Source organism: Pholis gunnellus, assembly GCF_910591455.1.
Source record: "Pholis gunnellus genome assembly, chromosome: 4".
NCBI classification, from domain to species: domain Eukaryota; kingdom Metazoa; phylum Chordata; class Actinopteri; order Perciformes; family Pholidae; genus Pholis; species Pholis gunnellus.
Window position 1 is genome coordinate 3,605,061 of NC_136530.1, and position 13,718 is coordinate 3,618,778.

Consider the following 13,718-nt stretch of genomic DNA (forward strand, 5'->3'; position numbering starts at 1 on the left):
TGAACGACCTTCTTTTTGGTTTCTTTAGAGACGTTTTATAAGGTTTTGACCAATCATGAGTCTAAATTAGATTTCACACTCACCTGGTACGACGAATGGGGAGAAGGAAAGAAAGCGAGGAAACTCTCGTTCTAAGTTCCTTCCAATACTATGGTAAAGCAAGTGTCTTTATTTCCACAATCAAGTTAGTACAAGTTTACATGCTGGAAGCACGCTGAAGCAAAGCGTGTGTGCCTTTTGTATAGCACTTTCTACAGGGGGACCAGGAGGCCCCCACCCTCTTTTGCAGGCTATGTAGGCAGGCCCTTCCTCTTACATAATGTAATTCATTTACAGTAGAAGTGTAGCTGTGGCTGTCATTTCCTATTAGGGTGTTACGTCTATTTTAACCCATTCAGTCCTGTGCATGTGAGCGTAATATAGCAGGTTTTCCTATGATACAGTTTTTGACATTTGTTACAACATTATTCGATTTTACACAACAGTTAGTACAAAGTATTTGAATTGTACCTATTATATATTGTGTTAGACCAGGGGTCGGCAACTTTTACTACCCAAAGAGCCATTCTGCCCTATTTCCCACCTAATACAATTCGTCTGGAGCCGCAAATATATTATATATATATATATATATATATATATATATATATATATATATATATATATATATACATACATATACATATATACACACACACACACACACACAAAAACTATAGTTTGTTGTATTTATGAAAATATAGAACAAGAATAAAGACAACTCATGACATTTTATTGCTATTTTACCTGTTAGAACAATATCACACTCTTATGAAGAGGAGAGTTTGCTGCATCAGTTGAGGAATCGCTCTTTTGACTTGTGACTTTTCTTATTTTGGATTTATCCATTGATAAAAATGCAAATCAAGATTAGCCACCTGCAGGGAAAAGCGCTCGACAGCGCCGTAATAGGATGTGACGCACATTTTAGTTGACAAAATATTAAAACAGTTTTTATTTTCGGTGACACAGTATCACCTCAAACCCCAAGATAAGAGGTGTTCCTTTTGAAAGATTGTCCACTGTGCAAAAAATAAAATACAAATAACCGGTATTTATTTCCATGTTATTTTTTGTCAAAGCCTGAGGCCATGTCCACAATACTACGTTTCCATTTATAAACACATGTGTTTTGTTACGTTTAACAATGGACAACTGATTACAGGTGTTACTGACCTTGTTGTCTGTACTAGCAGCGGTTGCTTTTGGATTCTATGTCACAAGCTGGACCTAGATTTCATCATGTTCTTGTGGTTAACCAGTGAAGACCCTCAGGAAAATCTTGCCCTTGTCCAGAACCTGAGCTACACCCTGCAGCACTGGAGGAACGTCATTTTTCGACAGAACGACAGCAATGGTAACAGTTCCTGCGAATATGAGCAGCCAGGGTGAAAAGAGCACAGAAGGTCGGCTCTCCGGTTCTGGTACCACCCTGGTCCTGAACGGCTGAGCCACCCGCTCCCACTGAGTGAGGATGGCCCGGCGGGCTCCGGCCCACTGTCCGGGCCCCGTGAGACGATACTGATAAGGCGTGCAGGGACCGAAGAAGACCCTGACCCAGAGCACAGGATCTCTCAGTAGTAGTCTCAGGAAGTTAGGTCGCACCCCGACCTGTGATTGGAAATCTGTCATGAAGATTGTGTCTCACAAATACAGTCCAAATGGTAACACAAGTTTATATAGAGCTGAACTGAACTGACCTCCTCAGCCATGAAATCCAGGTACGGGATGTACTCTACCTCGAAAGCCGCCTTTTGTGGGCAAGGACAGCTGAGGAAAACATGTAAGTACATGTATGTAAAAACATGTGAGTCTTTGAAAAGTCAAAACATAATTAAATCAAAATTCTACTTTCTACAGAAACCAGCCTGAATGATGGCAGCGTGGAACGGACATCAGTGTGAAGATGACGTCTACCTTTTCATGTTTCTCTTCCTCTCACACTCAATGACCTCCAGCATTCTCTCCTCAGGTGGCAGACGGCTCAAACCTTTAGAGATAAAACGCAACAAATTGACACATTTTGCTTCTTAGCACTGAGAGTTTGTGTACATTTAAAGCTGTTTACCGGCAAAGACCTTCACAGCCCAGCGCGCCTGCATTTCTACTATGGGCATGATTGGTCCTTTTGTCTGGAAAACACCCAAGACGGCCAGTGTGGGTTGTGATAGAGAAGGAGGAAACATTGTCCTGAAATTTTAAAAAAAGCCAGTGTTGATCCTTCAAGATGATGATATCACATTCCAATATATAACATGAATTGACATAAGCAAGACCGAAAAATAATGAGTCACTCAGAATAGGCAAAATGCTTGTAAGCTCCATTCTCTTGTTGTGTCAGACCTATTAATTAAATGAGTTATTATCGGGTTAGGGTTAATTTTGGCTTCATTAAAACATTTATAAAATGTAATTTTAAAATGTAATGCAATTTTGTATTGATCAAAATACTGAATTTATATGTGTATTTGTTAAAGTGTATTCAAAAAGGCATTTAAAAAAAGATTAATAGAATAGATTTGGGGAAAAGGTTGTTAAGTTGGACGCTCCATCTTCTCATCTAACTCAAGTATGTCACCTTTACATCAGTAAATCTTTTTTTTTATTGCATAATATGGAGTTTCAATTCTACCTTCTTCACAAAACTAAAATCAGTAATAGATCTACAAAACTCCACCGTTTACTCACTTGTACAATGTGAGCGCTTTGTGAGGCCCCTCAGATAGCGATGAAGGCAGGAATGGGAAGTTTCTATTGTAACCTGTACAGAAGACCACGGCGTCGATGTTCTCCTCCACAGTGCCATCTTCAAACACAACTCCAGAGTCCGTGAATCGTTTCACGTCGGGTTTCATTACTACCGCCCCCTGAAGGATTCGACCAGGAAGGTCATCATTGATCACAGGCCTCCTCTCAAAAAGTCTGAAAGAGAAAGGAAATGATTGGAGTCAATACAAAGATTGGAAGTGAAATATAAAAACACATTTTCTTATTTTTGTTCATATCCTAAATTTGTTTTTACTTTGTTATATTTTTACTCACTGATTTCTGGGAGTCAACAACTTTTTGCTCTTCTTTTAGGTGAGATTAAGTGGGAGAGCACTCTTACCAAGATTACAAAAATATGCATCTTTTTTTTCCACAGCCCATACATTACGTGTCCAACGCACTAGTTTAATATGTTAAATATGACAAACATAATGAAATGCATGCAATTATTATTTTGACCATTATCTCTGCCAGGAGGATCGGTGGTGTGTGTGCACCTCTGCGTCTGTCCACGGCTAATCTCAAGGACCTCTTGTGGTTGCGGTTACTCACACTTTCGCAAAACACCTTTTATTGCCCGTTTTATATTGCCATCGACTGCCTGCTGACTTCAGACATAATTGTTAATTTTATCAAATTTGTGGGCTAAAATCGGTCCATCTGCTCAAATTCATTGTGCAAGTGCATTTCTTGGTGGCATCTCCCCAAATCATGTGCCACTATATTTGCACACGGCACAATACCTGCCCTTATATAGTCTTTTGGAGGCTTTATCTTTGATAATAATAAACAAGGGGGATTCAGCATTAGGCATACCTGGGTGAGGGCATCTTTGGCTTCTCTCAACAGAAAATGAAGGGGAAATCTATAGAGGAATTTGCTGCATGAGGCCCATTATGTCACTTTCACTTTTGTATTAACTGCTCTGGGATCCCGAGGCAGAAAGGGACAAAGGTAAAAAAAATGTGTCACCTGTGTTTGGGCTTCAGGCCGTACAGTCTGTGGTCATATTTTTGGTTGAGTGCTCTCTCTTCTGCCCAGTTAACCAGAGACATGGGAAGAAGCAGCATGAGGATGTGGTTGAGTCTGGTGATAACGATCATGTCCAAGGGAAGACCATTACTTGACATCCTGCCCATCACCCAGGACCCCTGCCTTGTGCTGAGAAATGTCTGTCAGAGAGAGTAAAAAGAAGGGATGTGAATAGATGTACTATATTCTCTTGGTGCAATACGAGCTGTATAATACACAGAGGGCCTCATGCAGCAACAGTATCTTACATTTTTTCTTAAAAGAAAAAGAGAAGTCAACTCCGGATGCACAAAATGTTCTCAGCCAACCAAATCTGCTCTCAAAGTTCAGCTGAATAATGAATCCCACTTTATCACACATTTGAGGCATGTGGCTGATTATTATTAGATGTAATTAGCCCTCTAGATACTATATTAGGGCAGGTGTTGTTGCCCAAGAATTGGAGAGATGCCACCAAAAAAGGGCTGGAAGCAGAAGAACTTCAGTAGTAGAGAAATTGAGGTTCTGTTAAATAAACTTCAATTAAACGTGATTTTCCAGAGCGCCAGAACTGGCATTACAGGAAAATAAAAAAGCAATGTAGAGCAGTATGTAAATCATGAATCATCCACAGCCCAGACTTCTTAAAGTCTTAATTGCCCATGAATTTAATAATCCAACCATTATAAAACATTACAATCTGAATTTGATTATATGATATCCATGCATTTTTTTTATGTTCTTCAAATTATAAACTTTTTATTAATAACTAGAAAAACATGTGTTTTTTTTCTACACCACTCGTAAACTGTTCTCTTATCTAAGACAAGAGCAGAAATAAGAAAACATCGGTGAATCCCAGAAACCAACGGGTACTAACCAAATATGAACAAATCGGATTGGATGCAAACAAAATAGAGGAAATCTGTTTTTGTATCGCTTCTTGCACAAGGCCTATTGTTTTCATCTGTCTACGGTCAACTGGCAAAAAAACGTCTTCATATTTCTTAAGTGTGATTTATGCTTTCCACATCTCCGAGGGTAGCGAGTGGCAGGTTTTTCCAAACGTTTCCTTATCACGATTCTATATCAGCTAATGTCTGTGGCGACCGTCCTCACGGAAAGCTTACCTTCTCTGCAGATCGACTGATCTCCACTGCAATATCTCCTCCAGAATTGCCCAGGCCAACCACCACCACCCTCTGTCCTCTGCGGGCATCTGTGTCTCTATATTGCAAGCTGTGAAGACACCTTCCAGTAAAAGTCTCGTATCCTGGAGAGATGCAGATGTTGCAACGGATCAAAGCAATTGCAAGAGGTCCTTGCAAGAATGTACAGATGTCAAGTAAATCCACCCACTTTCCTCACTTGAAAAGTGTTATCCATTAGTTTACTGACCTTGAAAGTCTGATAGGGGTAAGGCTGGTTGGGTGTACTGGCCTGTGCACACCATGACGGCATCAAACACGTGTCTCTCCTCTCCATCCCCGTTCTTGGTCACTATGTCCCACTGACCGGACTCAGAGAAATCTGGCCTCTGTGTAACACTCCTCACTGTGGTCTGAAGCACAAGTGTTCAAATTCACACAAACACATGCGTTAAAAAAGTTTGACTTTACACAATACGTTGTAAAAACCTGTGAAAAGACAGAGACGCTCGTGGCTTGACGACCTGGAAACGAATGTATCTGAGCAGGTCAAAGTGATCAGCGTAGAGCCTGAAGTACTGCAGCAGCTGGGAGTTGTGCATGTAGTTGGGATAGTCTGCAGGCATGGGAAAATCACTGAAGCACATCATCTCTTTGGAGGTGTTGGCCACTAAGGAGCGATAGATGCTGGATCGCGCTGGCTCAGGCGACTCCTGAAGGAAAACCAAGCATAGAAATAAAAAAAATAAAATCACTCGGATATGGATTTTTCAGTTTTTAATCAAAAGTCTTGATAATCAAAAGCTACACAATCTTTGTTCATATACAATAAATGCTAGACTTGTTCTAGATGTGGTGGAAAGCTCGTTGGCCATTCATCATCATAAGACAAATCCTGAACGGGCAACAGGGTTAATATGTGGGATACTTGTTTTAAACTGTGGCCTCACTCACCTTAAATTTCCACAGGCCGCCAATGTCATCACTGCTTTCAAAGCAGACCGGCTCTAGTCCTTCTTCAACACATGTCTTGATACAAGTCAGACCAGAATTGCCTGCTCCAATAACTGCCACACGTCGGACCATTGCTGAGCACTGAGAAAACAAGACTAATAGCAATCAGCCAAAATCCGGCAAGAACTGGATGCCGGACCCCAGGATGGTGCTCAAACTGCCTAAAGTGACATCGCTGACTAGGATAGACCCATGAATGTCAGCTCAAAATGTTTTTGCTAATCCATCAAGTAGATGTCTAGCTAGTTTCCAGAATACATGAAAACTAAAAAAAACAGACCTGCTGGTGGAGCATAAAGAAAAGTCAAAGGATCATTTTCCTATCGAGGGACCTTGAATATCCACAGCAAATTCCACAGCAATCCTTCCAATAGTTAAGATATTTCACTCAATATCAAGCTAAATGAAACAAGGTTCATCCTGTGGGGAACACGAACGCTCGTACAAGATTTCATGGAAATCCATCCAGTAGTTTTTCAGACATTGTGTTGGAGAAGCTGCTGATAGCTAAACGTGTTCTAGAGTCCCGCCCAGATGTAACAGTCATGTGACTGGTAATGATTATTGACCTTGTCTAATGAGGCTAGATTACCACCAGTTTTATGACATACAATTACTACAATTATTTTTAACTCTGTAAATATTATCTCAGTATCATAAAATATTATCATATGTGATCATCTTTCCAGCAGTGCCTCTTATTTTATATTAGATTTTGCTGCAAAGCAAAGCTCAAAAGAGACTCCTACTTTATTAAGACGCCACTCAAGAGTAGAACTGAACTGAAGGAGCATTTGAACAAACTGAACGTTCAAAACAACACTACAGCAGCATGCAAGTGTGAGACTACTTTTATGCTCTAGCACACAGCGAAGCAAAGCTACATGTCAAGCACTTGTAACTTTAGAAGAACAGGTAAGTTATTAAAGAACAGCAATGATCAAGCACATCATATCATTAAGTAGTTTAAAACACTTTGTTTGAGGAAGTTGATCAGATTACATTTACAGAATGTGTATTGCGCAATTCAAGAGAGACATTTTTGGCATTGCTGAACACTGCCGGAACACAAAGTAGAGCTCTTTATTGTTATGTTGATTAAAATAGGCTACTTTTATTGTTGAAGTCTAACAGATTGCTCTCACCTTCTCCAGTGCGCCGATTTCAAGTCTTGTGCAGCTCCGATCAAATGCCAAACAGCATGAGCTCACATGAGCTGAGCTGTCGTTTCTTGAACCGTGTTGCAGGGGGAAGGGAGGACCTATGACTTAATGATCCATAACTTTAACCCAGTTTGCTGTCCTGGAAATGTTTGGTGAGGGAAAATGTTATTTACTTTCTTAAGCCGTTTACTCTTTAACGGGGTTTGATGTGCATGTCAATGGTTAACTTTTCCCCTCACAGCAGATATTTTGACTTTTCACTATCACACTCAGAACTGGCAGGTTTGGATCCAAACGCAGGAAAGACACTAATGAAGAGGCAGCAAGTGTTAAATGATTTCAGGGCAAACAACTAACTCAGACTCTAAAAAGAAGAACAAACCAGAACACAAAACACTAGGAAACTAACTCTGTAACAGGCTGGACTTTCTAAAACAAAGACAGGGGAGCACTACGACTAAATACACAAGGGACTAATGACCTAATGAAACACAGGTGTGGCAAAAAACAGGAGAGAAAACACGCAAAGACAGGAAGTGAACCAAACAAAAAATAATCCCAGACCATGAAAGTCACAGTAGGAAAAGCACAGGTGTATATAATCAAACTAGTTATGGCTGAACTCCAATGAGCCGCTTTGATTTCAAGTTTGTGTATTTTATTTTACCCTCGTTGATTCAACCAATCCTAAATAAGTATTTTTCAATCTGGGGTGAACTGTCCCTTTAAGTTCCAATGTAGTGTGGGTAAAAGTACTGTAATGGTGTGCAGGTTGATGAAAGTATGTGTTTGATATGTGGATCCTCTCTTATACTTTAAGTCAATGTTGATTTTGATACTGCAAAGAAGGGATTTTATTTGTGTTTTATTGTGTTGACACACAATGTAAACCAGGATTTATACATTTCCTCTAAAACATATTTTGATAATTGTAAAAAATTGCATATCTATATCACTTATAAGGGAATGTTAAGGCATTTATGAAAACATATGGCTACATTAAGACCTCTAGCATTACTCAGCAGCTCAGACAGTGACCCATATCAGCATTCAATCACATCCTGAACAGGATTTCTATAAAGGGATCTAGAATCAGTAGATAGAGTATTTGATTTGCGAGCTTCACATCGTCTGATCATTGCAACACGTTCAGACTGTTTGTGGACGGAGGTTGGACAGCAGGGTGGGGATGGTGGTCGGGTTGCGCAAGTGGACGTAGTAGACGGCAGCTCCTCCAGCCGCGAGGGTCAGGCTCAGCTTAATCAGGCGGCCAGCGACGGAGGCCTCTTCTGCCTCCATCTGGACAAGATGGGAGAGAAAAAGTTACATTGAGGTTTGACTCAGGGTTGTGACTCAGGGACAGGGTCATTATAGAGTTATTTAATTTCACATAAAGCTCACAGAATGTTGAAGAAACGTTTCTGACCTTTCTTGTTTTTAAGGGCTGGAACATGCGGTCAAACTGGGTGAAGATTGCTCTGCGGGCTCCCTCCCATTTCCCTGGTCCCCTCAAGCGGTACTGGTAGGATGTGACGGGTCCCCACAGAACCCTCTTAAACAGCGGGTAGTCTGTGAAGAAGAGCCAGAGGAGACTTGGCCGCGCCCCAATCTCTCCCGATATGTCATCCATGTAGGAAACAAAGTCCACCTGCAGCGGCGTCAGCTTCGACACAATGTAGCTGTGGATGCATCCGACATTTGCAAGTTGCTTAAACAGGTTCAAAGTACAACAATTTGCAGCCGTTCATAGCAATTGTATCAGTCTGCCACCTGCAAGACTTACTTCAAGTCACGCCTAATTCGAAATGATGACCCTCTGAGGGCCTTCTGGCTTTCATCTGTTTCTAACTGTAGGTAAACTATTTTCTGCACATGACAACATATTTATACATTCTTTTATTTATTTTTAGTTCTCTATTTACGTGCAGCGGTTTTAATTCATCAGATCGTTCTTTTTCTAATGTTTGAACTCTTCGTAATTTTTGCGATAATGTTTTACTCTGTTTATGTGCGACAGAGAAGCACTGTACTATACGCTTGCACTGGAACTGTCAAACATGTACTGATAGATTGCAACAGGAGTAATTGAAAAATTTATATGAGGAATAATTGATGGAAAACTCCAAAATGACATCGGGGAATCTGTTTGGAAAGACATCATGCAAAGTATGCAATCTTAGTTAACGCTGGCTTAAAAGTTTTGTTTGCTTGTTTTTTGTAATGGCTAAAGTTAATACCATCTGGTAGGACAGGTAAACATTGCTCTCAAGCTTTCTGCGTGAGCGTTGAGCTCAGCCGTGATGGCTGAGGAGCTAAACTATTAGCCACATTTTCTCTCCATCGCTGACACGCTTCGCCGACATTGTAGCTCGCTAGAGCCTTGAAATCACAATATTTAACAACTGAATGTTTCATCCACACACAAGAAGTCACGTTGCTGTTTTATATGAGTAACAACTTTCTGTAAACAGTGGGGCATGAAATCATGGTGCAATAAGATAGCTAGCTAGCAAACTAGCTAGCTGAAGCTGCAACTTCAAGTTACGCCCTCTGTTTCAAGCTGTGCCCCTCTGCTGCAGTCCGCAGACAGACAACATTCACTCCTAATGACCAATTATCCCCCCACTCTGCAACTCAAAAGGAGCCTTTTAATGTCTTTCAGGCTACTTCTTTTTACCCACAACTCAGCTCTCGTCAACTTTATTTTATTAACTCCCTGTATGCTATGTCATTTACCCATTAATATAAAACAGAGGAAGGGACAATGGGGACAATGTTGTTTGCAACAAGTCGTGAGGCAAAGGAATACTGGAAGTTTTACTTGTTCTCCATGTCCTTGGTGTCCTTGTCAACAGCCTTGATCATGGCCTGGTTTGAAGGCAGCTTTTTATGTCCTGAAGAGCAAAAGACAGACTGAGGTAAAGACTACTTGGAAAGACTAGTGGCAGATTAGAAACTGGACACGCCGCCTCACCTTTGAAGACAAGTGCAACCCAGCGAGCCTGCATTTCAGCCTGGGCCATGATGGCTCCGAGGGCATGGATGAAACCCACGACAGCCAGAGTGGGATGCTCCAGGTTGGGAGGAAAGATGTGCTTGTACAAACCCACACGGTGCCCAGACTTGTACACAGCACTGCTCGGCATGTAAGGAAAACCGTAGTTGTAACCTGTGGCGAACACGATTTTATCCACCTGTAATGAGGAGAGGATGAGTTAGAGATAAGCTTAAATTGTGCTGGGCATAAAAAGAAAAGACAGTATTGTCGGAAACAAAGTTCTCGAACGTTTTCCACAGCGCTGCCATCCTCAAACACCACGGTGGAGCCACGGATCTCCTTCACGTTTGGTTTGAGGATGACCGACCCGGACAGAAGCTTAAAAGGCAGATCATCGTTGATCACTGGGATCTGACTGAAGAGTCTGAGGGGGCAGCAGAAGAAAGAAGAATGGAGAACAAGGTAGTTACGGTCAAATAAGTATTGTACATCCACAGATTCAACACATTTTTCTTCATTATGCAAGTTGTTTATTGCCTGCACACTTTGTGTGGTCCCTACAGCACCTACCTGTGTTTGGGTTTGAGGGCATACATGGTGTGGTCATACATGGCGTTGAGTTTCTTCTCGCCGAGCCAGTTAAGGACTCTGATAGGCAACAGCTGGAAGACGATGTGGACAAAGCGCGTGTTGTACTTCATGTCAACGGGTAGGCCATTGTCAGAAACCTGGCGGATGATCCAAGCACCACGACGAGTGCTCAAATACACCTGCAGAACGAGAGCAACAGTACGGCATCAACATTCGTGAATTATGTTAAAGAAGGAGAGAGAAAAGAGCAATAAGAAGACTCCCCAACCTGCTCTGCCACTCTGCTGCTCTCCACGGCGATGTCGCTTCCTGAGTTACCGATGCCGATGACCACCACTCTTTTCCCGTGCATGTCCTCGGGCCCCTTGTAGTCCCAGCTGTGGGAGTATTTCCCTTCAAATGTCTCAATCCCTGCAAAACAGCAGAATGATTGCTTCATATGTTGTGTTTCTCTATTTCTCTATTTTTTTGCTATGAGACGGACCGGGCTTACAACTAATTCCAATATAAACCCATCTGCGTTCTTAATAGACACTATAAGAACAACGGACATGCATAACATGGTGGACTGGTGGTGGATGAGTCAAACAAACAGGACTTTTAATAAGGGGACAGTTGTGCGTGTGTTGTGAGTTATTGTTACAGACACGTGATGCTATGTCACTTTTTTCACCTGAAAACCAATGTATGTTAGTATTTAGTAGTGTTTTTGATGGATTCAGGTCAAAACTTTGACATCTGAGTGCAAAGTAGTTGAATCTTACATACTGTGTTATAAATTAATAGCATGCCCTCTAGTGGTTGAAATGTGGCTATTGCAAATACATTTAGCTGTTGGCTGATCTGGAGGCATGTGATTTTTGTCCCCAACGAACTCTCCCAATCAAACCAACGTCCCCGTGGAGTAAAACCGTTAGCATACACATATCCCATGAATTCTCAAATTCAAACAAAGAGTTTATACTGTATTTTGTTGCTATAACAGACCCTTTACAGCACTTAGCTACCTAACCATGATGACTCTATCGATGAGCATTAGCTCTAGTGACTAACATAAGCTAATTGAAAGGGTAACGGCCATCATGGCCGTAAGTTAAAACAGTAACGTCCGGCTGAATGTTAAAGTACAGTAGACCAAGCCCAGCAGTTCATGTGGGGCTTTTTATGTTCTGTAACTGTAGCATGAAAGCGTGCTAGGATTAGCAAGCTAGCAAGCTAGCTAGCCAAGACCTAAATGAGTAAATTTGAACAAATTAATGCTTTATCCACACACTCTTGTAATAGGGAGGTAAGCACGCTGACATCGCCAGATGAGTAACAACTTGGTCCAGCTCATTTTGTAAACAGTGTAGCATGAAAGCATGGTGTAATCAGCTAGCTAGCTAGCTAACAAGCCAGTCCCAGCTGCAACTTCAAGTTACACCCCATTCATGTTACACCCCTCTTTTGAAGTACGCTGACAGAACCAACTCGTTGCACTTGGATCAATTGGGTGGGTGTGCTTGTAGAGAGAGCCGGCCTTTCAACAATGTGTTGGGCAAAGAATGGCTCTTGTGAGTAATTCAGATGAAAACATTAATTTAATTAGGGGGCTATTTGTCGTATAGAATGCCCTCAAAAAGGCAAACCCATCTCCGTCTTGGTTTTAATTTTTCGGGGTAAATTAGTCAGTAGCAATCCATAACAATTAGATAGATAAACTATACAAATTATGAATCAACAACAAAAAAATGTAATTAAACTATTTATTAATTTTCTTTGGTATTTTTGTCGTATATATATGTGCAATGATAATTGTTGGGTAATATATATGTGGATGTCTCTATCTGATCACATAACATAATGACATACAGTTAGTGTGTGTGTGTGCTTCATAACTAGCGTGCATCGGGGCCCGTCGTGATTACTTTACGCCACTGAAAGGCCTAAAGGTAAGAGAGGCTAGCTGTGACCGGAAGGTCGTCGGTTTGATCCCCCACAGGATTAATCTGTGTGGGGAAAGTGACCCGCAGATCAGACTGTGGTTTGCGAGAGCACCACCACCGAGTAAATAAAGGTGCCAACAGCAAGAAACAACATGAACCTCCAATGATGGACAACCTCTCTTTACCTGGGAAGTCTTTGAGCGGCAGGTTAGGGTAGGTGTAGTGACCAGAGCAGCAGATAACTGCATCAAAGACATGCTTCTCCTGCTGTCCGTCTCTACTCTGTGTCACCACTTCCCACTGACCACTGCGAGAAAAGTCCGGTCTTTGTTTAATATTCTGCACTGAGGTCTGAAATATACATAAAAAACAAACGCAGATTAGTTTGTCAGAAAATATTGGATGAACCGCATACTCCTTTCTCCATCTTTTGCATCTTGTTACCTGGAAGCGAATGTGTTGCAGCAGTTTATAGTGTTCTGCATACATCCTGAAGTATTGCAGGATTTTGGAGTGGTGCATGTAGTTGGGGTAATCTGCAGGGATGGGGAAGTCACTGTAGGACATCATCTCCTTGGAGATGTTAATGGTGAGGGAACGGTAGATGCTGGCCCTGTCTGGCTCTGACACTTCCTGCAGAAACAGGCGTTAAAAAGGCAGAAAAACATTTTTTATATATGGCAGCAATTTAATTTATTTTTCTCACCCTGTACTTGACTTGATTTGCTTGGGCGCATAAACAATTTTTTTTTTCCCAGTATCAACTTGCCTTGAACTTCCACAGTCCACCCATGTCATCGCTGCTTTCAAAGCAGGTTGGCAGCATGCCCTCATCTAGACAGGCCTTCATGCTGGACAGACCAGAGGGGCCTGCCCCGATCACCGCCACTCTGTGCACCATGATGGAGCTGCACGAAGGAAAGGGACAAATATATATATTATATATGTATATATATATTTTTTTCATCAGACTTTCATTCCCACCCACTGTCGTACGAGACAGTTCACTGATGAGACGATGTACATTCCACTGGTTATTAAACAGGTGTAACGGTAATTT

At 41.5% G+C, this 13,718-nt stretch overlaps 1 protein-coding gene across 1 annotated transcript; it reads right to left on the reverse strand.

Moving 5' to 3' along the window:
* Positions 1-751: 751 nt before the first annotated feature.
* Positions 752-13,559, reverse strand: LOC306694811 (uncharacterized protein; the record flags this gene model as incomplete). Its single annotated transcript, XM_079157839.1, has 22 exons — positions 752-1,650; positions 1,740-1,809; positions 1,957-2,029; positions 2,108-2,229; positions 2,728-2,961; positions 3,781-3,980; positions 4,950-5,092; positions 5,218-5,380; positions 5,492-5,680; positions 5,922-6,062; positions 7,127-7,211; positions 7,554-7,573; positions 8,300-8,443; positions 8,571-8,823; positions 9,966-10,038; positions 10,119-10,338; positions 10,431-10,566; positions 10,713-10,912; positions 11,002-11,144; positions 12,844-13,009; positions 13,103-13,291; positions 13,428-13,559. 22 exons carry the CDS (start codon positions 13,557-13,559, stop codon positions 1,294-1,296), a joined length of 3,453 nt encoding a protein of 1,150 aa, XP_079013965.1. The 3' UTR covers positions 752-1,293.
* Positions 13,560-13,718: the final 159 nt, after the last annotated feature.